Source organism: Pelobates fuscus, chromosome 3 (assembly GCF_036172605.1).
Source record: "Pelobates fuscus isolate aPelFus1 chromosome 3, aPelFus1.pri, whole genome shotgun sequence".
Taxonomy (NCBI): domain Eukaryota; kingdom Metazoa; phylum Chordata; class Amphibia; order Anura; family Pelobatidae; genus Pelobates; species Pelobates fuscus.
The window spans coordinates 291,914,011-291,941,898 of NC_086319.1; the positions used below are offsets into that span (position 1 = coordinate 291,914,011).

Genomic DNA, 27,888 nt, shown 5'->3' on the forward strand with positions numbered 1-27,888 from the left:
ATTAGGAGATCCTCTTCTCCGGCTGGAGCGGGGTTCTTTTTTGTATCGAAGAAAGAAGGTGATTTAAGACTGTGTATCGATTATAGAGGTCTAAATAAAATCACTATCAAAAATGCATACCCTATACCTTTAATCACTGAATTGTTCGACAGACTCAAACATGCGACTGTATTTACTAAATTGGATCTTAGAGGTGCATACAATTTAATACGTATTAAGAAGGACCATGAATGGAAGACGGCATTCAACACTAGATCTGGCCATTACGAGTATACTGTTATGCCATTTGGTCTATGTAATGCCCCAGCAGTATTTCAAGAATGTATTAATAACGTCTTAAGAGACTTTATTCACACATTTGTAATTGTGTACTTGGACGACATATTAATATATTCTACAGATTTACACACTCATCACAGACATGTTACAACAGTTCTGAAGACCCTTCTTGCTAATGGTCTTTATTGTAAACTGGAAAAATGTCTATTTAACCAATCCAAAGTCCAGTTTTTGGGGTACTTGATTTCCGCTAAAGGTTTTCGTGTGGATCCCCAGAATCCACAAAGCCAAAGCCTTACCACACTGCCTGTAAAGCCATCCACATTGAGTGGCATGCTATGGTTATTTACCAATGTCTCCTGCACAATATTTAACAAAAATGTTTTAAAAATGGGCCATGTTAAGAGAAATAACTAAAACAAGAATCAAGACACCTCTTCAGTGGCCTGGTCCATGACCATCTCTTAGTAAAATCCCACATTTCCTAAGTAACAAGCTCACCGTCACTCTCCCCAGCACTCCAATCAAACACACCTTGGTATTTATATATACTGACCAGAATTGGATTTCTAACCCAGGTTCTTTTAGGGGTAAAACTCACACTTTTGTTGTCACTAGTAAAACATGAGGAAGGATCCTTTTGGACAGCGATCTCAGATGTCCCATCTGGAATATGCTGAAGCCACTCCCTAAAATTGGGGTCACAGTCCTGAGTGCCCCTATCACAACTGGGGCTACTACTGCCTTTACTTTCCACATCCGTTCTAGCTCCCTTTTTCAGCCATTGGTATTTGCCCACCTTCTCCTGTTCTTTATCCTTGATGTTATAGTCACTGGGTATTGCCATATCCACCACCACTACAGTCTTGCGTTTCTTGTCTACCAGAACAATGTCAGGCTGGTTGGCCACTACTTGCCCTTTCATTCTTAACTACCCTTTTACTATCTCCCATCTGGACCTAGGCAGGACCAGCCCTTATTCTGAGCAGATATTTGGAAGACAATTCCAGTATACACTGTGCCTCTCAGTGTATTCTGCCCGTGCTAACATCTTGTACCTGGCTATAATTTGTTGGATTGTCTCAGAGGCCTTTTTCTACAGTCTGCACAAGCTGCCGTTTTGGTACTTTGCTGTGGAATTTGCTGTGTTGAGGTGAAGGGATTTGCTGTTTTGGGTGGGAGGAGCACTTGGATAGGAAAGACACCCTACTGTGGACTTTTGTGTGCTGTAAATACCTGTGTGGAAAAAAAATGAAATGCAAAGCTCAACTGCAGTCTGGTTCTAGCAATTTTGCTCTAGAAGACAGTGGTTTAAAATGTTTATGTCACAAAATAAATAAAAAAAATAAATGTTATATATTTATATATATATATATATATATATATATATATATATATATATATATATATATATATATATATATATATATATATATATATATATATATATATATATATATATATATATATATATATATATATATATATATATACACACACATACTACATATTTGTGCACACATATACCGCATGTTGCACTACCTGTTTTTGGCAATAATATACTTCTAGTCCACAACAGAATTTTCCACACAGTGCCTGGCTGTCTGAGCAATACTTATAATGAAATATCTCCTGCTGAAATATAAACATTATGCTAAGCAAGTAGAACAAACAGCCTCAAAACCCAGTTAATTATCAATGAGGCTTAATTCTCATCACTCATATTAATTGTGGAATTATACCTTTTCTCCAAGAGACGCAGGCTAATAATCAATCCATTTGTCTCTTTTAAGATAAGCTTAATTTTACTGAGCAGTCTGTCTCATTTCAGAGACAAATGGTAAGACTTCGGGCCAATGAGATTAAAGGCTTGATAGGGATTCATTAGTCAAAGATAATGAAACGGGCTCAATCGAAGAAGATCTTTTAATATGTGTTATTTGTATTCATGGTTAAATGATGTTGTAAATAAGATACCACTGATGATTTGCTGATGAGCTAAAACCCAAGTTAAAGTGATTCACACTTCCTTTCTACCATTCTCGATGGCTTATTATGAGAATACTTTATAATTTTTGGGAATATTATATTTGAAAGATGGAATAGCCAGGAAATAGTTAATTATATATTTTTAAAACTCCATGTATTATTATACAGTCATGTTTTTGAGACCTTACAGATACAGTGATCCATCTAAGTGCATGCATGTTGCCACTTTATTTACAGCAGATCTAATCACCTGGACCATTACTTGCCTCCATTCCACGTCAACCACTTATTCAGGTTATAAAGGAACACTTCAGAACTCCAAAGCACTTTGACTTGCTGAAAAGCTTTGTGTGAAGAGTTTTTCCTCTTTTTTTTTTTTTTTGTGAATAGTGCCAATTTCAACAGAATCAATCAGTCCTGTTACTTCATGGTTTGGTTAACTCCGTGGAGCTAAACTCAAGTGGCAGAAATTGCTCAGAGTACCTGCATTGCAAAGACTTCTCATTGAGCTGTATTGAGAAGACTTTGATTGGACAGACGCAAAGTCTGGGCAGGGTTAGAATGGGAGGGCTTGCAAAGGCAGCAGACAAGAGAACTGCATGTTTTACAATCTATTTTTAGATATACCCTAAATGAAAAAAATACATGCACATGACTCCTTAGGGGAACTTAGTACTATATCATATGATATAATTTTGACCCTTAGTAATGCCTACCAAAGATAGCCCTCTTTACAAAGTTTGGCTATAGAACATAATCATACAATTATTCTGTAACCGCTGATATATCTCCATTGCATATATCAGTTTATTTGTTTTTTATTTAAGGAAGAAAAATACAATGATATTGTGCATGTACAAAATTTAAATACTAGCCTTTCAAGTGGGAAAACTAGCCACAATTAAACTACTTTGTGATTCATACACTCTGGTTTACAAAATTAGGCTTTTTGTGTCTGGTGCAATAATGCACTTAGCCTAGTAATAGAACGGCTACCTAGTAAAACAAGCATGGCCCCTGACATATCTGAAACTAGCAATCTGTTGACAAACCTTTATTGGAAAACACGTTAAACATATGGCACCTAACATAAGTTCTTTCTTCAGAATGTTGTAACAGAGGTATACTTAATGGTTCAGATGAGGGGGTGTTTATGTCCCATAAAATCAAACAGTAAAACACTAGGCACAGCAAGAAGGACCATGAAGCAAGACCTTTAGGGCAACTAAATCAATTAAACATAATGCAACGGCAGCATGTGCTGTGAAGTATACCAACAGAGCGGTTATTGTCTATTTGCAGTACACAATTACAGGCTGTAAACAATATGGTGTTGATTAATGTACACTCAAACAGTACTTCACTTGTTGGATTTGTAGCAAAGGGGTAAAAAGGCTGGATGACTCACAAGTCCATTTGTTCCTTATTAGACCCTTTGGGCCAGCTAGACTAATTTTACCAATCAGCAACTGAAGAGAACAAGATACTCTCATTCTAAAATTATGATGTGTAATCTCATACACTGACATGACAGAGGATGTGAGAACATGTATTCTACTCATGTCATAAAAACGATTAGGAATGACCACGAGGAACTTTTCCTTCTGATGTGAGAGAAAGTAGACGTGCATAAGGTGGAAGTTTGTAAGTAGCTAATGGTTTATAATATGGTACAGCAAGGAGGTTTGTAATGGCACCAGTCAGTAACACATGGAAATATATCTTAACAGAAACATTATTAGATATCTAAAACAATGTCTATACTTGATCTCTAACTCAGTCCCTCTCCATCTGTAACAAAAAGACCTAAAAATAAAATATGCCTTTTGCACTCCTTTGGGTGACACTGTCAAAGTGCTTTGTTCTGAAAAGCGGTCTCAAGTACTAAACGTGCGGGGATAACCATGTAATTCTTAGTATTCTCTTGCACTATTTTCTGTACTGCCTAGAGTCTCCCTAGAGGTAAATTGATAATTCAGTCAGGGACAGGACCCATTGCTTGCTATAACTAAGGGGTAACTAGACCATAATGATCCCCTGGGTTTGTCAGATGTGCAAATGGTTCAAATTGTAACAGTACAATATGAGTTAGGTGGGTCTGAGTGAGGACCCACTAAAGGGCAAGCTATTGAGTTGTTGTCCATTCTCAGTATTTTCTTGTTTCACCATGGAAACTAGTGGACCCAAAGACTACATTTCATTGAATTGAATTTAGTCTAAATCATGCAAGTTGTTATCAAATTATCACAACTTGATATAGAAAGAACCAAGGTTCCTTCTATGAACATGTGACATCAGAAAAATGCAAGGAGACACTGCTGTGGACAGATATTCTTTAAGTAGTGAGATTCCCAGGCTTTAACATTTGACAAAATTAAATACCTGTTTGCTTTCTAGACTCACAGAACTGCTGCACAAATGCAGTTTCAAGATCACATTGTTGTCAGCATCTTCGGAGATATAAACTCAACTTTGATTGGCCTGCGGGACTTTGTCATGCCTCTGCGCACCAGCAACTTGAAGTATAAGGAGCTGAAGCCAATAGTGTTTCTTGGGGAGCTCGATTATCTGACGAGGGAATGGAAGTCCATACAGTACTTCCCCAAATTATTTATCTTTCCAGTAAGTGATAGCCTTATTATATAATTGTATAGGCTGAAAAGAGACATGGGTCTATCAAGTTCATCCTTTCTCACATCAGTTTTTGCTGTTGATCCAAAAAAAAAAAAACAGTTTAAAGCACTTTCCAATTTTGCAACAAACTAGGAAAAAATCCTTCTTGACCCCAGAATGGCAGTCAGATCTCTCCTTGGTTCAAGTAGCTGTTAACATACATATAAAAAAATGATATCCCTGAATATTATGTTTTTTTGCAAGTATTCATCCAGTTGCTGTTTGAACATCTGTGCAGTCTCTGATAAAATCACCTCTGCAGGCAGAGAATTCAAAATCCTTATTGTTCTTAATGTAAAAAAAAAACCTTTCCTTTGCATTAGACTAAATCTCATTTCCACCTTTCTAAATATGTGTCCTATGTATAGTCCTATTAATGAATATATTTCCAGACAATGGTTTGCATTGGCCCAATTGTATTTGTATAAGGCTGTCATATCCCCCTGAGGCACTGTTTTTCTAAAATAAACTAATTATGCTTTGGTGTTTCACTGTATGTGTTATGGACAGTATAGCAGTGGTAATAAGTCTTGTTTTATTACAATCAAGGACACACTTTTTATTTATGACACTAGAAGGGATCTAGCTTGTAACATTCATTGACATCTTGAAGGAACAGACGTGCATACAGAGGTTAGATTACTATGGAAAACAACATTTTAGTATTGAAAGGATACTACAGGGTTCAAAAACAACTTTAGCCTAAACTTTGTTTATGGAGCCCTAGTCAAACCTCTGTGCATGTACCCTGTACAGTTTCCATGCACAATTCATGTAACAAGATATCTAACCTCCTGTGTGTGATTATAGTTCAATTTACAGAGCAGAGCAGAGATAAAAACGTGTAAAGTAAGTTAACATTTTATTAAAAATTAAAAAAGTTTAAATTCAGGCTTTGTGAGTTACAGCTAGGGTAGATGTGGCTAGGCTGCTAAACAGAAAGAATTGTGATTTAACTCATAAATGGCAGCAAATTGAGCAGTTAGACTTCAAGTGCATGCAGGGCCGGCCTTAGGGGTGTGCGAGCTGTGCGGCCGCACAGGGCGCCATGGAGCAGGGGGCGCCGTGCGGCCGCACAGCCGATTAAAAAAAAAAAAAAAAAAATTTTTTTTTTTTTTTTTTTTTAATTTGCAGCGGGGGCGGAGCTTACCGTGCGGCGGGGGCGGAGCTAAAAGCGCCGGAAAACTGCTGCAGGGGAAGCAGGAAGGAGTCCCTGCTTCCCCACCAAACAGTCACCAGGAGCTGCACTGCCTCCACAATGAACTCCACAGGTAACTGTGTGATTGTCAGGTGAGTGTGACTCTCTGCCTGTGTGTATTACTGTCTGTGTGTGTGTGTGTGTGTATGACTGTCTGCCTCTGTGTCTGTGTGTATGACTGTCTGCCTCTGTGTGTGTGTGTGTGTGTGTGTATGACTGTCTGCCTCTGTATGTCTGTGTGTATGACTGTCTGCCTGTGTATGACTGTCTGCCTGTGTGTGTCTCTCTCTGTGTGTGTGTATGACTGTCTGCCTGTGTGTGTCTCTCTGTGTGTGTGTGTATGACTGTCTGCCTGTGTATGACTGTCTGCCTGTGTGTGTCTCTCTGTGTGTGTGTGTATGACTGTCTGCCTGTGTATGACTGTCTGCCTGTGTGTGTCTCTCTGTGTGTGTGTGTGTGTATGACTGTCTGCCTGTGTGTGTCTCTCTGTGTGTGTGTGTATGACTGTCTGCCTGTGTGTGTGTGTGTGTGTGTGTGACTGTGTGTGTGTGTGTGTGTGTGTATATGACTGTCTGCCACTGTGTCTGTCTGTATTACTGTCTGCCTCTGTGTGTGTGTCTGTGTGTATGACTGTCTGCCTCTGTGTGTATGACTATCTGTCTGTGTGTGTGTGTGTGTATGACTGTCTGCGTGTGTGTGTGTCTGTGTGTATATGACTGTCTGCCTCTGTGTGTGTGTCTGTGTGTATTACTGTCTGCCTCTGTGTGTGTCTGTGTGTATTACTGTCTGTGTGTGTCTGTGTGTATGACTGACTGTCTGCCTGTGTGTGTCTGTGTGTATGACTGTCTGCGTGTGTGTGTGTGTGTGTATGACTGTCTGCCTCTGTGTGTATGACTGTGTGTGTGTCTGTGTGTATTACTGTCTGCCTCTGTGTGTGTCTGTGTGTATTACTGTCTGTGTGTGTATGACTGACTGTCTGCCTGTGTGTGTCTGTGGGTGTGTGTGTGTGTGACTGACTGCCTGTGTGTGTCTGTGTGTGTGTGTGTGTGTGACTGTCTGCCTGTGTGTGTGTGTATGACTGTCTGCTTGTGTGTGTGTGGATGTCTTCCTGTGTGTGTATGGCCGTCTGACTCTGTGTGTGTGTGTGTCACATACAACCAATACACGCATATCACACACTGTTAATATACCCATTACAAATATCACACATAGCATACATATCACACACAGTCATCACACGTACTATTACATACACAGACAACACAAACATAACAGCATACATGGATGCGGGGGGGGGGGGCGCTGTGAAGATTTTCCGCACAGGGCGTCTAAATGCCTAAGGCCGGCCCTGAGTGCATGTTCTATACCCAAAAACTGCTTTATTAAGTTAACATTGTTTTGGTCCCTGTAGGATCCTTTTATCAGCTTGTAATGTTTCTGTATTATTCACTGTCACTGCCTAAGTGTGTGCGCAATTTACTATCAATATGTATTATATTGTCTCACATGGAAGGATAGATTGAGATTGCTTTCATTTTTAAATGTCACTAATGTGAAAGGTTTGCCAGACTAGTTAACAACACATTGATGTAATTTGTCCATTAACCATTGACCAATCATCATTCAGCATCAAAGATACCATTTAAGTTTCACTCACTATGAAATGGTAAATTCTTATATTGCACATATAACCAGGTATGTATGATCATTTGTTAAAATTAATGTTACTTTATTAGTAAGACTTTGCACATACAGCAAAAATAGAATTATATGACGCAAAGAATCATTCTTAAATCATTTTTGAATTAAAGGAACACTATAGTCACCTGAACAACTTTAGCTTAATAAGGCAGTTTTGGTGTATAGAACATGCCCCTGCAGCCTCACTGCTCAATCCTCTGCCATTTAGGAGTTAAATCCCTTTGTTTATGAACCTTAGTCACACCTCCCTGCATGTGACTTGCACAGCCTTACATAAACACTTCCTGTAAAGAGAGCCCTATTTAGGCTTTCTTTATTGCAAGTTCTGTTTAATTCAAATGTTCCTATCTCCTGCTATGTTAGTAGCTTGCTAGACCCTGCAAGAGCCTCCTGTATGTGATTAAAGTTCAATTTAGAGATTGAGATACAATTATTTAAGGTAAATTACATCTGTTTGAAAGTGAAACCAGTTTTTTTTTTCATGCAGGCTCTGTCAATCATAGCCAGGGGAGGTGTGGCTAGGGCTGCATAAACAGAAACAAAGTGATTTAACTCCTAAATGATAGTGAATTGAGCAGTGAAATTGCAGGGGAATGATCTATACACTAAAACTGCTTTATTTAGCTAAAGTAATTTAGGTGACTATAGTGTTCCTTTAATGAGTATGCTGTGTGAAAGGAAGGATTATCCACTAAGATACAGAAAAGGTGGAAAATAAAACCAAATCAAAAAAGTGTGATTGCTTTGCAGTTTTTAATGGCAAAAGTCTGTATATAAAGGAAAATAATGCTGTTATTAAAGTTGTTTACTCTTACAAGCATTATGCATTTGCCTTTCACAATAATATCTAAATCTAAACTGTCTCAATGTGTGGTCTCCTATTCAGGGTTCTGGACTCTCTCATGCTAACCTGAGATCTGTGAACATATATAATTGCTCTATGTGTGTAATCCTGTCTTCAATATGGCTTGGTAACACTGCGCATTATATAAAAGATACTGAGTGTATTTTGGCCACACTTAACATGAGGTCTATGACTGTTAAGAAAACAACATATAATACAGGTAAGCTGTCAACATGTAATTGAATTCTCATGAATGCAGTTAAAGACTAAAATAGAAAACATTTTCCCCAAACATAAGAGTGGGCCTTATATTAATTTTTTCCCCTAGAAAAAACGCACTAGGGCTTATTTTTGAGAATTGGCTTAATTATTGGGGAAACACTGCAGCAAGCATGTGCAAGAAAGCAGGTTTACATTCCGGGGAATTCCCCCAAACATAGACCAGTTCACTAGGACATGGAATCCCGCGAATCAATGTTCATAGATTAGCTTACTAGTGCATGGAATCCCGCAAATCTATGTTCAGGAAAAAAATCCCTGAACATAGATTAGCTTACTAGCGACTAGAGCCTATTTTTGGGGTAGGACTTATTGTAGCGGAGAGGCAGTATAATCCACAAGATCTCCGCTGGTAGACAGGAACACAGGCAATAATCAGCATAGGCAGGTACAGCATACAATATTTCAGGTAGCGTAGTAAGAATCCTTCCCTCCCAAGAACTAGACGAAACATAGGCTGGGAGTCAACTGATTGCTTTATTCACAGGTCACAGTATTTATGCAATTCCCCATGCAAGGGGTTTCCCTACTGACATTACAGGGGTTGTAAAGTAGGGGACTACATGGGGAACTTAGCAACCTGGACATTTCTCCCATAATACACTGCTGCACGAGAGGGACACTCCCACTAGAATATACAGTTAAGTGGATTATCCCCTCGTGCAGCAGAACCAATATTTCACATAAAAATACATAACTTACACAATATCTGTCAGATTTAAACGAATGGACGTTTGGTAGATAGCTGGGGTCTGAGCGCACATTTCGTGAAAGTGCCGCTCAGATCCCAGCTTAAATAACCGAACGCCGCACGAAATACACATATTTTCTAAGTTACCTTTAAACTACCGAATGACTATAGAAACACATTACCGAAGGACCGGGGCTCCCGAACGGCTTGGAAGTCCAGCGGTATTCGTGCCGTTGAGTAGCCGATTTTAGTTCCAGGCGCTCGACGACCAAATACCGCTGGGCTTAACAAAGGATCCAAGATGGCCGACCGCCGAGTGGTCGGTAGCTGAACGACGGCCACCCTGAATCCTCTTAATCACCGATTGAAACAATGTTGCTATCCTTAATGGGCGCCACACGACCTCCTGTGTGTGGTCTCCATTCGGTAGTTTGTTCGTTTCACGAATGGTGTTGAAATTCACCGTTCGTGAAGCGATTACATGAATGCTGGCGGTTTTGTATGTCGGCAGCATACGAACGCTATGATTCCCCTGAACCATTATACACAGAATACATACACTTGGTTCTTAAAGGTGTATACACGTATGTAAAACAGTATATATACATAAAGAACAATGTACAGTGGCTGGATTTGCCACACTTATATTATGAGCATCGCTTAGGATGCCTTGTTTTCTGGGGAAAACAGTAGTTATCAGTAGTTATCCAAAAGAATATCTACATAGAAATGTATGGTATTGGACAAACTCATACTGCTAATGAAATAATGCAATAATGGTTTAATAATGCAGTAGATTTGTTATATTAACAAGGCAAAGACTTTCATATAGCCTGTAAAATTAAAAATATTTGTTATGTTTTACTGTGCCTTTAATAGAATTAATATTTTATAAAAAGACAATACAGAGCAAGATTGCTTACTTGTGGGGAGCAGAATTAATGAACCACTGGAAGTGTCTTAGTCTCTGAGATAATAAGTTCTTTTATGTATATTTTAGCTGAGATGTGCTGTTTGTGACCTGCACTTGGTTCCAGCAAATGCCTTTACTTACAATAATAAACGCTAATGGCTGTCTGTTGTCCCTGGCATTCCCTGTAAATCTAACTGCTATTGTAATTGAACAGTGGAGGATTTATGAGCTAATAAGTTACAGATACTTTGTACTTATAAAAGGATAATATATATGTAAATGCCAGGCAATGTCTTTTGCCAAACTGGTCTGATGATTAAATTAATGACTTTTCATGGCAGGATTTGCTCATTTTTGTGACCTCATTTTGTCAGATGCCATATGATGCCAGTGTGATTCCAATTCCTCCCGGGATAAGAGTCAGTTAAGGTTTTTAAACAGGAACATTTTAATCAGTGCTGGGGAAATAGGCTTAACAAGCTTCCTAACAAACTCCACAATGCAAGACTCACACATTATGGCTGATGTTTCCTCATTGCCTGTCTAAGACCTTGATAATTAATGTTATTATTTATTTTTAAAGAACCTCAGCGTATTCTGTAGTGTAGCAATGTATATTAAAATGGCAGGTATATCAAAATATGTAGCAAACATATGGAAACAATGGTTGTGACAGATATTCACAATAGATATTAAAATTACATACAAGACACAATGTTTTCAATAATTATTCCACTCATTACATATATTTGTAATTCACATGTATATCCATTCTCATTTACTGTTCGCACCCATAATTGGTAAATCTCAGTGAAGGACTTATCTTCTGCCTGTCTCTCCTGATCTAACTAATGGATTCACAGTCTGTTTTACTCCCCCAGCTTTCCACTCTACCAGTATTCCCCAAACTTATAGAATAAATGGAACTTCATACAAGTGTCTCACCTGGCGCGCAGATCTGTGTTCTTATACCCCATTTCCTCCTAGATTGCAAAGTTCTTTCAGCAGGGTTCTCTAAGCCTCTTTTTTATTTAGTTAACATGCATTTTTTATGTAATTGGTGTTTCATTATCAAATCGTAAAGTACTATAGAATATGTTTGTGCTATAATTGATAATAATAATAATGTAGGGTTCAGGTGGGTGGTTGAAGTGTGAGATAAATAAATACATAATTTCTAAGTGTAATGTAACTTGCATGGCCGGGTTTGGCAAAAGGTTAACTAGGATGCTTTACAGAACACATTTCAAGAGGCATCATGGTGCAACTAAAAACCACTGGGCTCTGGTGCGAAAATTGCCATATGTGTCTCATTCCCTTCTCTCAAGCCCCTCCATGTATCTCATTCCCCCCAACGGCTCCCAAGTGTCTTATTCCCCACCCAGTCCCTCCATGTGTCTCATTTTCCACCAAACCCCACAACCCCTCCATGCTTAACCAATCATTGTTAACGGAGTAGTCCCATCCCCCCAAATCCCTCCATGTGTCTCAGTCCCCCCCCCAAAAATCCCCTCCATGTGTCCCATCCCCCTAAGCCCCTCCACATGTCTCCTCCCCTCAAGCCCCTCCATGTGTCTCATCCCTCCCCTCAAAAAGCCCCTCCATGTATCTAATCCCTCCCCGCATGCAATCCCCTTCAATGTGTTCCATCCCCCTTCTAAACCCCTCCATGTGTCCCATTCTAACTCTCCAGCCACTCCATGTCCCCCTCACAGTCTATCCTCCAAGACCCTTTATGTGTCCCATTCTATCACCCCTGCCCCTTCATGTGTCACATTCTTTTCCCTGAAGCTCCTTCATGTGTACCATTTCCCCCCCACCTTGTTCATTTATTCCATTCTACCATCCCCTTCATGTGTCCCATTCTACCCCCAAACCTCTTAATGTGTCCTATTCTATCCCCTCCAGCCTCTTCATGTGTCCCATTCTATTACCCCCACAGCCCATCCATGTGTTTCTCCCCCCTCCTATACTTTCTCACCGCCACAGTGCAGTGCCATCGATCAGACAGGAAGTGCTCTCTCAGTGAGGACTTCCTGTCAGACTGCTCAGCCGCGCTACACGCAGGGCAGGAGGGGAGCAGCAGAGTCCATTAATCACCTCCAGCCAGTCACCCTGGAACCGGGGGCCCTGGGCCGGTGAGGCAGTGCACAGGCTCTAAAGGTATGCAGGCAGCATACGATCGCAGTGGCTGCAGTAACGGCAACGCCAGCTAGAGTGACTGGCCTGGTTGACGCTGCAACCCCTGTGACCGTGGTAGCTACGCCACTGCATCATGGATTTTTGCTGCAGCAAATTTGGTCAAGTATTCGGTTTACTGAATGTAGCAAGAAATTGGTGTTTCCCTCTTTGTTGGACCTAGAGTGCTAGAAATAACCCTGCATCAAAGTCAAGCATAGCACACTTAGGTAGAGGTATAACAATGTGTGCTTGTGGAGGCACATATCTTTTTTCCTCCTATTTCTCTGGAAGACTAAGACAATAATAATTCCTCTAATCATTCAGTGCTCTCAGGAACACTCAAGATTGGCAGTTTTCCAGTGATCCACCCTGAAAATTGTTATGTCCCTTCAAAAGACAACCAAACATATGATACAATGCAAATTTAGATCTCCCACTTGTTGAAAAAACCCTAATATACCTTTTTGTATGTTCAACCAGATATTAACATTCTGACATCACTATGTAATTCACTAATGATGCATTGTATTGTTGATATAGATGTGTGTGTGTTTTTCTTTTATAAAAACGCAAATAAAGAAAAAAAACTAGGGATTGACGAATATTGGTTTTTTTTAGAGCCGATACCAATAATCTGTAAACTTTCAGGCCGATAGCCGATAACTTGCCGATATTTTGTACATTTACGATTTTGAAAAAATAAACTATTTCTAAAGGTAAATGCACAAAATACATCCACATGTAGTGGATGCAGTGTGTTTAGACAGGGGAGCTGTGTGTGTGTGTGTGTGTTGTAGATGCAGTGTGTATATAATGAATGCAGGGTGTGTTTGTGTAGTGTGTATAGTGAACATAGGCGTGCGCAGCCCATTGCATTAGGGTGTGCACCCTAAAGCACAAGCACACGCGGCGTGTATATATATATATATGTATGTATATATAGATATATATATATATATATATATAAATATATATATATATATATATACACACACACACACACACAAAGCTGTGTGTGTGCTGTGTGAGGGTGCTGTTAGTGCGATGTGTGTGTGTGAGGGTGCTGGTAGTGTACTATGTGGGTGAGGGTGTTTGTGTGTGCGTGCTTGTGAGGGTGCTGTGAATGTACTGTGTGTCAGGGTGCTGGTTGTGTGTGTGTGTGCACTTGTGAGGGTGCTGTAAATGTACTGTGTGTGAGGGTGCTGTGTGTGTGAGAGGGTACTGGTAGTGTGCTGTGTGTGTGTTTGTTAGGGTCCTGTTTGTGAGGGTGCTGTTTGTGTAATGAGTGTGAGAGTGCTGTGTGTTTGTGAGGGTGCTGTGTGTGTTGGTGCTGTGTATGTGTGTGGGTGATGTGTATGTCTGTGGGTGCTGTATGTGTGTGGGTGCTGTGTATGTCTGTGGGTGCTGTGTATGTCTGTGGGTGCTGTGTATGTCTGTGGGTGCTGTGTATGTCTATGGGTGCTGTGTATGTCTGTGGGTGCTGTGTATGTCTATGGGTGCTGTGTATGTCTGTGGGTGCTGTGTATGTCTGTGGGTGCTGTGTATGTGTGTGGGTGCTGTATGTGTGTTGGTGCTGTGTATGTGTGTGTGGGGGTGATTGTGGGGGGTGGAGGTGCCGGTACATTACTTAATATCCCCCCTCCCTTCTTACTTTATGTAGGGAGGGGGGATCTTTCCTTGCTGCCTTCCCTGGTGGTCCAGTGGAGGTGGGGGCAGATCAGTTATCCCCCCTCCCTTCTTACCTTATGCCTGGGAGGGGGGATCCTGCGGCTGCCATCCATCCCTGGTGGTCCAGTGGAGAGTGAACTCTAGCCCCGCAGGGCTAGAGTTCACTCACGCGAGATCTGAGCGTTGCCGCGGCAACGCTCAGATCTCGCGAGAGGAACCCGGCGGAGCTGCTGGCAAGAGCTCCGCCGGTCCTCTCCTGCCTCCCTCACTGCCTGTGAGCCGGTGAGGGGAGGCTGAGAGCTGAGCCGGCGCTCGGATAGCGCCGGCTCTGCATGAGCCGGCAGGGAAGATCCTGAGATCTCCCCTGCCGGTCTCAATACATAGGCGTGCCGCGGGGTAGGGTGTGCCCAGGCACACCCGGCACACCCCGTGAATGCAGTGAGTGTTTGTGTAGTGTGTGTATATATAGTGAATGCAGAGTGTGTGTTTGTGTAGTGTGTGTAGTGTGCGTAAAGTGAATGCAGAGTGTGTATAGTGTGTGTATAGTGAATGCAGTGTGCGTAAGGTGAATGCAGTGTGTTTGTGCAGTGTGTGAATATAATGCAGAGTGTGTGAAGTGTGTGTATATAATGCAGAATGTGTGTAGTGTGTGTATATAATGCAGAGTGTGTATATAATGCAGAGTGTGTGTATATAATGCAGAGTGTGTGTGGTGTGTGTATATAATGCAGAGTGTGTGTGTTTTTGTGTAGATTGTGTGTTTGTGAAGGGATGTAATTTGTGTAAGATCGGGGGAGGGGGGGGCTATGGCATTCCCTGGTGATCCAGTGGTATGTATGAGCAGTGGGGGCCCGCAGTTTAGTAGTCCTTCTATGAACTCTCTCCAAAGTATCAATATCCTTCTGAAGATACGGTGTCCAGTACTGCATACAATACTACAAGTGAGGTAACACCAGTGTTCTTTACAATGGCATGAGCACTTCTCTCTTTCTACTGCTAATTAATCTTCCTATGCAACCAAGCATTCTGCCAGCATTTTCTGTTGCTCTATTACATTGTATGCCTACCTTCAAATTATCTGAAATAATTACCCTTAAATCCCTTTTCTCAGATGTTGAAGTTAGGACTCTATCAAATATTTTATACTCTGACCTTGGGTTTTTACATCCAAGATGCATTATCTTGCACTTATACACATTAAATGTCAGTTGCCACAACTCTGACCATTTTTCTAGTTTACCTAAATAGTTTGCCATCTGTCTTATCTCTCCTGGAACATCAACCCTGTTATATATCTTGGTATCATCAGCTAAAAGACATACCATACCATCAAGACCTTCTACAATATCCCTAATAAAAATATTAAAGAGAATCGGTCCAAGTACAGATCCCTGAGGTACCCCACTGGTAACAAGACTATGCTTCGAATATACTCCATTGACTACAACCCATTTAACAATATTGGAATCCAAACTTAAAGATTGCAGTTTATTGATAAGCCTTCTAATTGTGACATTGTCAAAAGTCTTACTGAAGTCTAGGTAAGCAATGTCTACTGCACCACCCTGATCTATTATTTTAGTTACCCAATAAAAAAAAAATCTATTAGATTAGTTTAGCATGACCTCCTTCAAGTAAACCCATGTTGTCTCTGATCTTGAAATCCATGTGATGTTATATGTTCAACAATCATGTCCTTTAACATGGTTTCCATTACTCTTCCCACTACTGAAGTAAGGCTTACTGACTAATAGTTACACGGCTCCTCCATACTACCTTTCTTGTGAATGGGCACAACATTTGCTAATTTCCAGTCTTCTGGGACTACTCCCGTAAACAATGATTGGTTAACAAAATCAGTTAATGGTTTTGCTAGTACACCACTAAGCTCGTTTAATAACTTTGGGTGCATTCCATCAGGCCCCATCGACTTATTTGTCTTTACTTTTGACAGTTGAAATAGAACCTCTTCCTCTGTAAACTCACATGTAACTTATTTGTGTTCCTTCCTAGCTGAGGTCCCTTTCCTTCATTTTCATCTGTAAATATTGTACAAAAATATTAATTGAGGCTCTCAGCTAGACCTTTATCCTCTTCTCTCTGCCTTCCTTCTTTTATTTTTAACTAATCCTTGTTTTACTTTCCTTTTCTCATTTATGTATCTAAAACATGTTTTGTCCCCCTTTTTTAGTGACTGTGCTATTTTTTCTTCTGTCCGCGTGGTTTCTAGTTACGCCTCTGGGCGCAAGTAAAGGACTTGTCCCTGAAAGCTTCATTCCCTTACTTTGCCTCTGATTACAATAAAAATGAAATAATAATGGATGCCAAAATGCTGGTTACCCCGTATTAGTTGGTAATCCAGCTAGCTGGTAAGAATTACTATATAGCAGCTTTTTATAGACTATTTAGGAAATGGGACAAATCAGGACTTTAGGCAGGTCTCTGTTTAACTGAGGCAACTAAACCATTTTTTAAGTGAAGTTTTCTGTTGAATGTATATATAGTATATCCCTCCCTGCCTATCTCTACTCACTGATCCACAGGGGAGCAGCTACAGAGAGTCCAGACAGCAACTCCCAGCCTGCAGAGACAGCCTACAGCTCAGGAAAGTGAGGGATGGGGGGAAAGGCTGCAAGGAGACATGGGGGCACTGGGAGCTATGGGGACACTGAGACACTGTGATACGGACACTTGGAGACACTGTGACACTTGGGGACACTGGGAGATATGGGGACACTGAGACACTAAGTGACATTGGGAGATATTATGACACAGACACTTGGGGACACAGAGACACCTGGGGACACTGGGAGACATGGGGACACTGAGACACTAGGGATGCAGTGTCCCCATGTCCCCCAGTGTCCCATGTCTCCCAGTTAGTGTCCCTAGTGTCCCTAGTGTCTCAGTGTCCCTGGTGTCTCAGTGTCCTCATGTCTTCAAGTGTCCCCTAGTTTTCCAGTATCCCTATGTGTCCAAGCCAGTGTCCCTAGTGCCTCAGTGTCCCCATGTCTCCTAGTGTCCCTGGTGTCTTAATGTGCCTATGTCTCCCAGTGTCCCCATGTCTCCCAGTATCCCTAGTGTCTCAGTGTCCCTAGTGTCTGTGTCCCCATGTCTCCCTGTGTCCCCATGTCTCCCAGTGCCCCAAGTATATCAATGTCACCATGTCTCCCAGCCAGTGTCCCTAGTGTCTGTGTCCCTGGTGTCTCAGTGTCCCCATGTCGCTAAGTGTCCTCTATTTTCCCAGTGTCCCCTAGTCTCACAGTGTCCCCACGTGTCTCCGCCAGTGTCCCCTAGTCTCCCAGTGTCTCCTAGTCTCCCAGTGTCCCCAAATGTCTCAGTGTCCCCATGTCTTCCAGTGTTCCCAAGTGCCTCAGTGTCCCCATGTATCCCAGTGTTCCTAGTGTCTGTGTCCCAATGTCTCCCAGTGTCCCCATGTCTCCCAGTGTCCCCATGTCTCCCAGTGCCCCAAGTGTCTCAATGTCTCCATTTCTCTCAGTGTCCCCAGGTCTCCCAATGTCTCCTGTCTCAGTGTCCCCATGCCTCACAGTGTCCCCATGTCTCTCAGTGACATAGGGACCCTAGGATACATGGGGACACATACACTAGGTGACACTGGGAGACATGGGGATATAGACACTAGGGGACACTGAGAGACATGGGAATACTGGGGGACACTGGACAACATGGAGACACGAGAGGACACGAGGATTCATGGAGCATTGAGATACTGTGATACATAAGGACACTGTGATACATGGGGTCACTGGGAGACCTGGGGACACGACACTAGGGGTTACTGGGACATGGGGGCACTGGGAGACATGGGGCACTCAGACACTGTGATACATAGGGACACTGTGAGACTTGGGGTAATCAACACATGGGGACACTGAGTCACGAGGGCACTGGGAGACATGGAACACTGGGAGACTAGGGGACACTGATACACTGGGCGACATGGCGACACTGATACATAGGGACTCTAAGACAGTAGGAGACTTGAGACACTGGGGGACAGGGAGACACTGGGAGCAATCCATCTATACAGCAGAATCAAATTGTAAGTAGTTTTTTGGTGATTTTACAGCATTTTCTCTTGTGTCACTCCTTGTGATTTACATCATGTAATGTCACCCATACATAATTAATTATGCTAATTATTAAGGCAGGTATGTTTTTCCAAGAAAGGTGGCAACCCTAACTACTTTTCACATACTCTTGGTTAAGTATGGAAACTTAAGAGGGATGTATGGGAACAAAGCTTGTGTGAACTGGCTGGCAATGAAATTAGTTAAGGTAATGCTGACCTTGGTCTCTCTAACACTGTGGCATGTCCCCTTTCTTCTACACTCACTAGATGCAGCATTTGTCTGTCCCAGACTATATACCAGGAGCTTCTGCATGCTAGTAAGAAGTTAAGGAGACAAGTGGACCAGCGAGTGCTAGGGGATAGTCCTTAGAAAGCTTTGAGCGAGCGCATCATTAGACGCATTTATGCCAAGCTCAGGGTGCTGTCTGCATAGTATGTTCTTAGTTGGCCAGCTTGCATGATTGGCAGGCAGCCTGACATGCATTCATGCCAGGCTGGCCTTCTAATTCTTTGGGCAGACATGCCCCCTTTTTGGGCATGTTCGCCCCTTTTGGCAGGTTACGTGATTTGCGTCCATGGCATACCCTTTTACCACGCCCATTGACTTCCTGCTTCACTGTACACTGCTGTTAGGGGTCATGGATTTACTTTAAAGATGAAAACATAAATTAGAGAGCATTGGCGTACATACCGCAGTCGCAGGGGCCGCAGTTGCGACCAGACCCGGCCCACCAAGGGGCCCGGCCGCCCTGCAACCCGGGTATGTATGCCAGTTTGCCAGCCTCTTCTCCTGGGGGGCCCAGGAGCTGGCCACCTCAGGGCCCCCCGAGGCTCGTAGTGGCGTCACTTTGCTGGTGGGCGCACGAGGGAGCATTCTCCCCTGAGCGCTCTCTGCCCAGCTTCCTCGCGCGCACCGCAGTGATGCTGTAGCCGGAATATGATGTCACTCTGGCTCCGGCATCAGTAAGCACCGCGCGAGGGAACTGAACAGGAGGATCAGTGCTCCCTCGCCGTCTGCAGGACCGGCCGCTCAGCAGCCCCACTGGACCCCAGGGAAATCTGGAATCTCCTCAGCACTACCAAAGGTAGGAGGCTAGGGGATCAATTTTCGCACTGGGGCCCCATGGATCGTGTGTACACCACTGTTAGAGAGAGATTAGCATAGGGTAGGTGTTTTCTTATAGCTGCTTTTTTCTTTCCCTCCAGCACCATCTCCATCAAATATATGACGCTTGGGAGTGTTTTAGTGTATTTGGTCGATAAGATTCTATAATTAGGCCCATCATATTTGTCAGCACCAGGCCCACTGGGCTCTTAATCTGGCCCTGCATACATACCCACAAAGCTAGCATATGAAAGCATGCATACCTAATAGCCAACTGTTTTACATCAAGGCATGTTTTTGCCTAATTGTAAATTTCAGAGATTCAGAACATAGGACTTATTGTTTTCAATACGAGATAATGTGACTGTCTAACAATAGCCCCTAACTCCTCTAACTTTAATAGTGTGTTCTATTAATAATTTTCCATGCTCCAGTCTACAGTACTGAGCCATGCGCCTAATACTTGAATAAAAGTTCTATAATCATTAACACAAAAATCATGTTTTTCTTTTTTACTGCATCAAAGCTAAACTATTACCACAAAGGCATTTTATTCAGTTTTATGTGTTTGGATGGCTGTCTCTGCCCCTTTCTGACATCAGCCCAGACTTTGTGGAGTGAACATGCAATATTAAGCATTCTCCCAGTCTCCCTAGTAATGTAATTCTTTGTAATTGAATGCGAGTTTTATTAAACACCTCACGGGATGAACACTTTCCCTGCTCTCTGTATCCAAACCTTCACTTTCAATTACTTGCCTTATGTTGGCAGCTTAAGAAAAAAAAAAAAATTAAACTGCATTACCAAAAAAAAAACTAAATTACCATCCCTCAGGAATCGGTAAAAGCCTGTAGATTTTCATTAACTCTTTCATATCTGGCAGGCACATGTATACAAAGGCATACTGAATCAGAGGAAAGAGATTTTAATGAAGGGGAAATTAAAATGGTTCACGTCATGTACCATAAATTCAGCTGAGGAAATGCATTATGTCAGCAAAGAGTCTGTAAACCTGGGGGACTGAGCTGTATTACTAGGTTAGTGCTTACTCAGAGTTTGCATGTTAAAAGTGTGTGTGACTTAGGAAGGTAGTGTTTCAGCAGTCTTTGAGTTGGCTGAGAATATAGCCGGATAAGCTTTACTAAGGGGATTTGAAGCATAAGGATTTTATTGAACATAGTTATTCAAATGGAATTCTCTTTTCACGATAGACATCCTTTTCAATGTGTCCCTCTCATGGTACAAACACATTTATATTTATTGAAAATACATAATATTTTATTGTTCCTTACGCAAGTTATGAGTGATCGGGAAAACCAATTAACTCCCTACGTGTATTATACTGCTCTTCCTCACAGCAACTACAATAGATGTGTTCAAAAAATCACCCGGATATCAACTCTCAAAACACCAGAGATTTACCCACATGAAATGGCGCAACATATCGCCGAAATGCGTGTTGAGCTAGACGCTGCCGTTAGGCTATTTTCTTATTTTAATAAAGTTTTCTATGTAGCCTGATATTTTTTTTACTTAGTGTTGCCTTGAAGCAGCTAGCCATTTGCAGGATAAGCATAGGGAGTCAGGGCTTCTCTCAATATATTTTGTAAAAGTAGATATTGAGATTGGTTAATCCTGTTATTAGTTAGTGTGGGGAGGAAATATTTAAGCATAGTGTTACAGTATCTGGGGAAATGGCATGCTTTGGTCCTGGAGGGGAGGTTACTCTAACATAACACCCACTTAGGCTCTATGCTGTCCGTACCTATCCCAGATACCTTTTCTACACTAAAGCTACACTTCTTATACCTGCTCTAAATGTACTGCTATACTGGATACTTAACAATCCTGTGTATATACTGACCTGTTTCCTATTGTTTCACAATTGCTCTAGTAGCTACATTTTTATTCCAAGATATTCTATATTTAACATTGTAAACCTGAATAGCTACAGGGTAGTTTTATAGCAGCTATACGTAGGGCATATCAGGCAGGCTCCCTAGATTGCTCCTTTTTAATTTATCCTTTTTCTGTCACTTACACTTTTTTTTGCATCACTATTTTATTTGGTTTCACGTTTAATGTGTAATTATTTGTCTAACGCTGAGTATCGAATAAAGATTAAAATACTTGTAATATTACCTCCTATATTGGAATTGATTTTGGCACTTTGGCCCTTACTTAATAAAACCGCTTTAGGAATTTTAATGATTTATCTGGGTTTTGCCCATATTACCCACTTAGTCCCCTTTTGATTTCTGGGTCAGGATGTCCTGTCCCTTTAGTCTTTTTTTATTTTTATACAATATATGTGTCGTTATTATGATTATTCTCTGCAAGGCTTACTTCACACTGTTGACATTATAGGGGGGGTGCACCCTGCTTGTGGAAGTGTACCCAAGCTGGGCTAATCAGGAAGGTTGGGATGTTATGGTAACATTTTATCAACAAAATAATAGCTTGTTTCTGGTTATTCAACGTACAGATGTATCAGAAAAGAAAACATGCATTCAACACACACACAATACTTATTGTGCAACAGGAATGATATGATAACCACTTGCTGCAATATTAATAATATTAATCATCATATCATTCCAGTTATACAATAAGTATTCAGTGTGTGTATACACACATTGGGTGCATATTTTATTATTTTCTGATATACGCGTGTTTTGTTTAATTTAAGGTGTTTAATTTAAGGGAAACATTTTTTTGTGCAAACAGTGTTTACAATTTATAGTCTTAAGAAGCGCCAACACACTTTTATTGAATTTCTTTCATATTCCATTTATTTGCATTCAACTCCTACTTTACTCACTTTATACACACGCAACACAACTATACACTGCTAATAAAATATAAACTCTTCAGACAAAAAAGAGACAGATGCCTGACAGGCAATAGTAAATACTACTACTAAAGAATCCACACAATACAGAAAGACACATTTGTTTATGGTTTTATTTGGCTAAGGCCGTGATGTTGTCATGATCCAAATATTTACATAAGTTTTAATTAAACCAGCGAGGAAGACCTGATTGACATGAAACACTTTCAACTTGATTGATACTTGAATTTCCTGCCATTTACTCTTTTAATTGTTAATAAATATGATTTGGGAGGGGGGGGGGGGGGCAGGGGGAGTTGCCATGCACTTTTGCATCATCAGTGTTAATTAATGTAGTCTTTCTAAATTTGTGGAATTATTTTCATGAATCTTTATTGTTTTAGAGTAACATACCTCCCAAATGTCCCTATTTATAAAAAAAAAATCCCTGTTTTAGACCCATATCTCTATGTTCCTCTTTTCTATCCGATTGTCCCTCTTATCACTGTAATATGTCTTTAAACTACAATACGTGTGTTTAGAAACCAGTTTATACAAGCTACACTGTTTTTGTGTACATTACATTTTCCTTTCATACATTTTTATTAGTAAGTCACTTAAAATTTCTCAGTACCGCCCCACTCCTGACCTTACCCCCACTCACACCCCTACAATTCAAGTGTCACTTTTTGTCCATGTAAAATTTTGGAAGGTATGAAGCAACCATAACAATTTGTAAAACACAGATATAAGTTTAATGCATCAAAAATTAGTTCATATCAGAACATATTGTTGGAGCAGAAACCGTGCAGTATGGCTAATGTCTGTGTTGGTTAACAAAGCGCTTACATGACTCATAAATAGAAACTCACACAGTCTTTAAATGTTTCTTGTTACTTTTGGTTCCATTTCAAAACTTTATAGATGCAAGCCATTTTACATATTCGTCATCGCAGATATTTCATCTAATTATTGTGCACCTTTGCAGAATATGTGGGGCTTTAAAAATAATACAAATAAGTAATAGAATATGTGCACATATATTCTTATTGTTTATCTCAATACACTAATACCAGCAAATAAACCAGTGCAATGTTGTTAAACAGAAATGGACTTAGTAAGCAAATTCAGACTTGGAGCGATTTGAGGTAAAATGTCAAGTTTCATTGTAAGAAGTCTTGTTAAGCAATACCCTGTTTTGTGAGCATAGTATGCCCCTGTATAAGAAGATGAGCCCAGTTTAAGGCCTGGGTATTTCAATATACTGTTTATATTTCTAAAAATGGCCTATCCTTGCCAATGGCCAGTATACGGTTAAGTAGATTAAGCAGTCTTTACCTCTCTCTTTTTCTCATTCCCACCTTACCTGCCAATTACTTTTTTTTTTTTTTTTTTTAAAAGCTGTTGCATATGATATTCGGCTCCCTGTCTCCGTGGAAAAGTTTAACTGTCTCTCAATTGCGTGTCAGTTAGCAGAGTGACAGCACACGGCTGAAGCGTGTTAGCAAATGCAGCCTGTGATCTAAATAGATTGTGACATATTCCAAACATGTAATAATAATTAATCCTGACACCTTAATCTGCCACTGAAGTTTAAATGTACAGTATTAATCTACAATTAGGCAATACTGCTGTAACAAGCCAATGTTTTCACGCAGACCCATGACTTAACTCTGGGAAAATATTGACACAAGAACAAAGGGTTAAATTGGGCAGCTGGTCCTATTTCCTGGTATATTCGAGTTATTTCCACTCTGACGCAATCATGTGGGTGATAGGTCAGCAGTGCAGAAATTTAAAAAATTATACACGTGGAATAGTCAAAACAAAAGTCATATCATGTGCAGTCACCTGCAGTCTTATATCTGTATACATACAGATATAAATGTATATATAAGATTTTTTTTTTCCTGTTATTCACACAAAGTTGTTCAATAAACTCCTTTATTCTTCTTTTTGGAAATAAAAAAAAAATATATATATATATATATATATATAATGAAACAACAGAAAGGACAAATGTGGTCAGGTTCAAGAAATCAATTGAAACTAACCGCATCTCTGGAAATTTCTATAGCGGTAGTGTCTAAAATTGCAATGCTGGCTGTAGGTTATAGGTGTTACTGTGAACCACTAAAGGTATCACTATAGACCCATGAACAGAAAAAAATACTGCTAAATACCAAAATGAAGTATATACATAAAAATGCTGCTAGATACAAAAAATAAAGTATATACAGGTGATACTAGAGTTCTATGCCTGTCAATAGAAGGGTATGTATAGGTAGGGATACATTATGCCCTATGGCAACAACAACTCACCCCTAATTATCAGCTTTAATATAGTGCACTATAAGGAGATGAGTATAAGTCCCCAAGTCCCAACCATAAATACCTCCTATAGAAATAGTAATAGATACAGAGTAAACAGAGGCTCCAAATGGAGCTAGTACAGAGGTAAAGGGAGATTGAGGAAAGTATGCAGTATTAATAGCAGTCAAATTCGGACTGCTAGTTTTAAATTTAAGAAACCTCTCTCCCTGTTGATCCTATAAGGAGATGAGTATAAATCCCCAAGTCCCAACCATAAATACCTCCTACAAAAATAGTAATAGATACAGAGTAAACAGAGGCTCCAAATGGAGCTAGTACAGAGGTAAAGGGAGATTGAGGAAGGTATGCAGTATTAATAGCAGTCAAATTCGGACTGCTAGTTTTAAATTTAAGAAACCTCTCTCCCTGTTAATCTAGCTAGACAGGCATTCTGTTGTTTGATTTTGTATATATGGGGTTATGCCCCTTCTTGAGACATCTGGAGTCTCAAATTGGTACACCAGTCTCTGAGTAGGCACTTGGCATTACTTCATCGGGTCACCCGGGGTTGTCTGCACAGGTGTACACCCAGAGACATCGAACTTTTTGTTCTCTGTTTTTTTATATATATAATGATAATTTATTTTCCTCAGTGGTTCCTGAAGAGCGTTCTGTACAAATGGCCATATGCAAGTGTCCACAATAGAAAATTTCTCCATATTTGCTTCTATCCTAAATGGTGTGATTCCGTTCTTCTCACCTTATGTATGCAACCATTCAATTAGAGACAATGCAAACAATAGAGTCTTCAAACACAAAATACTACATTGAGACATTAAGGCTGATAATGATAACCTGCCCACTCAATGCACATGACATTACACAGTTTAGAAAAGTGACTATGACTTTTTCAATTTTGAGGATTTGGGTGTGTACTTGCCAAAAGGTGTCAAAAACAATTATCAGAGAACTTCATATGGAGCAAGAATTACCAGAACTACCCCCAAGGTAACACTTGTATCATGGCACCCAATGAGAAAGTAGTTAAGGGGATATATTTACCTAAGTGGATATATTTACCTAACATTTTCCCTCCTCTGCCATTTTCCCTGTCACCATGCCTCTATAGCTTCTGGTGTTTCATCAGCCAAGGGTCATGTCAGTGCATGAAGGAAAAATTCTGTGAGATCTTACACCGATTTTTGGCATGAGTATAACAGGATGGTCATTAGCATGTATTATGAATCACATGTGAAAATACATACAGTATGTTGCTCAAGTGGCTTAAGCCATTAATACATTTTGCTAAAAAAAAAAATGCATTATACGTGAAAAAAATAAATCCACACTTTATTTCATAAATATTTTATGATTGCACCGGGAATACAAAGAAATGTAGTCAACAGGAGTTTTTCCATAAATATTCTCATAGTTACCGGTATTTCCAGGAATTCAAAGTGTATTCAATGTGAATTTCAAATTTAAGGCAAAAGCTGTACTGGAGAAATTCTCCCAGGCAGCTATAATTCTGGTTCAATTACTTTGACCTGAAATTTTAAATTCACTTTCAATTCCTGACAATTCTCAATTTCGTAAATAACCCTGTCTGCCTTAATAAGGACTTCATAAGCTAGCCTTCTTAGATTTCTATAAAACATTTTCCAGTCTTGTTGGTAATTGATATTCCATGTAATTAACCATTTATGTCCTTTCTTCTAGCTAATAAGCTTTGTATTCATATTTTGCCATTCACAGCTTTCCTGCGTGTGCCCATTCAGAATGGCCCTGCATCTAAGATTCCTGTTATCACAGAGCTGAGTAAGTCTTTCTTTGAGTGGTAAATTCACAAGAGTAAATGTGCTCATTGCATTATTAATAAGGATGAGTTTAAAAGTTCCTCTTAGAAGCTGAGCAAGCTCAATTTCTCAATGCTTAGTAAACATGAAGAGGTAGCCTAGGCAAGTCCAAGCAAGTAGTAGATGAAAATCACTATCATAAAAAAGGTATTTGAGAATTAGGAGGGTTATGAAACGGGTTAATGTAATGTCAAAGCATGGGTGAGAAGCCATGTGATGTGATATAAGTAACATTGACTAGCTGGGCCAGAGACATGATTCATGTTTAACACAATTCAAAATTCAATGCATGCTTAGCCAACTGTAAACCAAGCATGCTAGGAGGCTAGACATGAATGAAGGACATTGGAGTAGCTTGGAAACCTCTTTCAATGTTAACATATTGTAATGTAATGTAAAACATTACGTGCATACACACACACATATGAATGCACACATACACAAAAGGAGCTGCCCCCGGCTGTTTGTGGTGATGTGATTGTGTGTAAAGGGGTCGTGTGTGTGTGTAAAAGGCAGGGTATGCAGAGCGCGGAGATGCTGAACGCCAGTGCTGCCACTAGAGGTGTTATTAGGCAGCAATGTAAACACAATGTTTACATTGAAAAGCCAGCAGGGACAGGCTACATACACCAAAACCACTTCATTGAGCTACTACATTGAGTTCTGGTGACTATAGTGTCACTTTAATGCTTTATCATTCACACATTCTTTCCTTCTTTAGTTTAAGCAGCTCTGACACTTTTTAGAGTCTTTGCATATTTTGTAGTGACTTCCAATGGTGACTTCTCCGCTTGCAGTGCGGAGGCCCGGGGTGCAGGGAAAAATAGATCTTAAATACCTGAAACTGTCCCCTGTGGCCACCACCAACTTGATCTGGTGTATCATTTTCAACTACTAGTGCTTCATCTGCAAGCGACCGACGTCAGTGCTGTACTCTGTACATTATCCACTTATGGATAACATATACTGCAGGGATGTACTGAAATGATTGATTTCCTGCATGTAGTGCTGCCAAATTCATAATCTGTTTCCTCTACACGTAAAATTTCTTCATTATGAACAGCAAATGAAAGTGCTGCCCTGCAATATATACAATTCATAAGCTGCTGTGGACATTTTTTTTTTCTTAATCACTTGCTAGTCCCAAAATAACAATAATCGAATGCCATCAGTCAGAATAACACATTTACAGCGTGAGGTTAGCACTTTTCATTTTATAGCCTGAGTAGGATATATATATATATATATTCAGGAGAACATTGTATATCTCGCAAT

The 27,888-nt window shown here is 40.4% G+C and overlaps 1 protein-coding gene across 1 annotated transcript in view; it reads left to right on the forward strand.

Annotated features, from left to right (window-relative positions):
- The window catches only part of KCNU1 (potassium calcium-activated channel subfamily U member 1), a 105,348-nt gene that overhangs the window by 32,694 nt on the left and 44,766 nt on the right, over positions 1–27,888 (forward strand). The window contains exons 3-5 of the mRNA XM_063445599.1: positions 4,666–4,890; positions 8,727–8,904; positions 26,513–26,575. Coding sequence (XP_063301669.1) covers positions 4,666–4,890; positions 8,727–8,904; positions 26,513–26,575 — 466 coding nt within the window. The remainder of the gene's footprint in view (positions 1–4,665; positions 4,891–8,726; positions 8,905–26,512; positions 26,576–27,888) is intronic.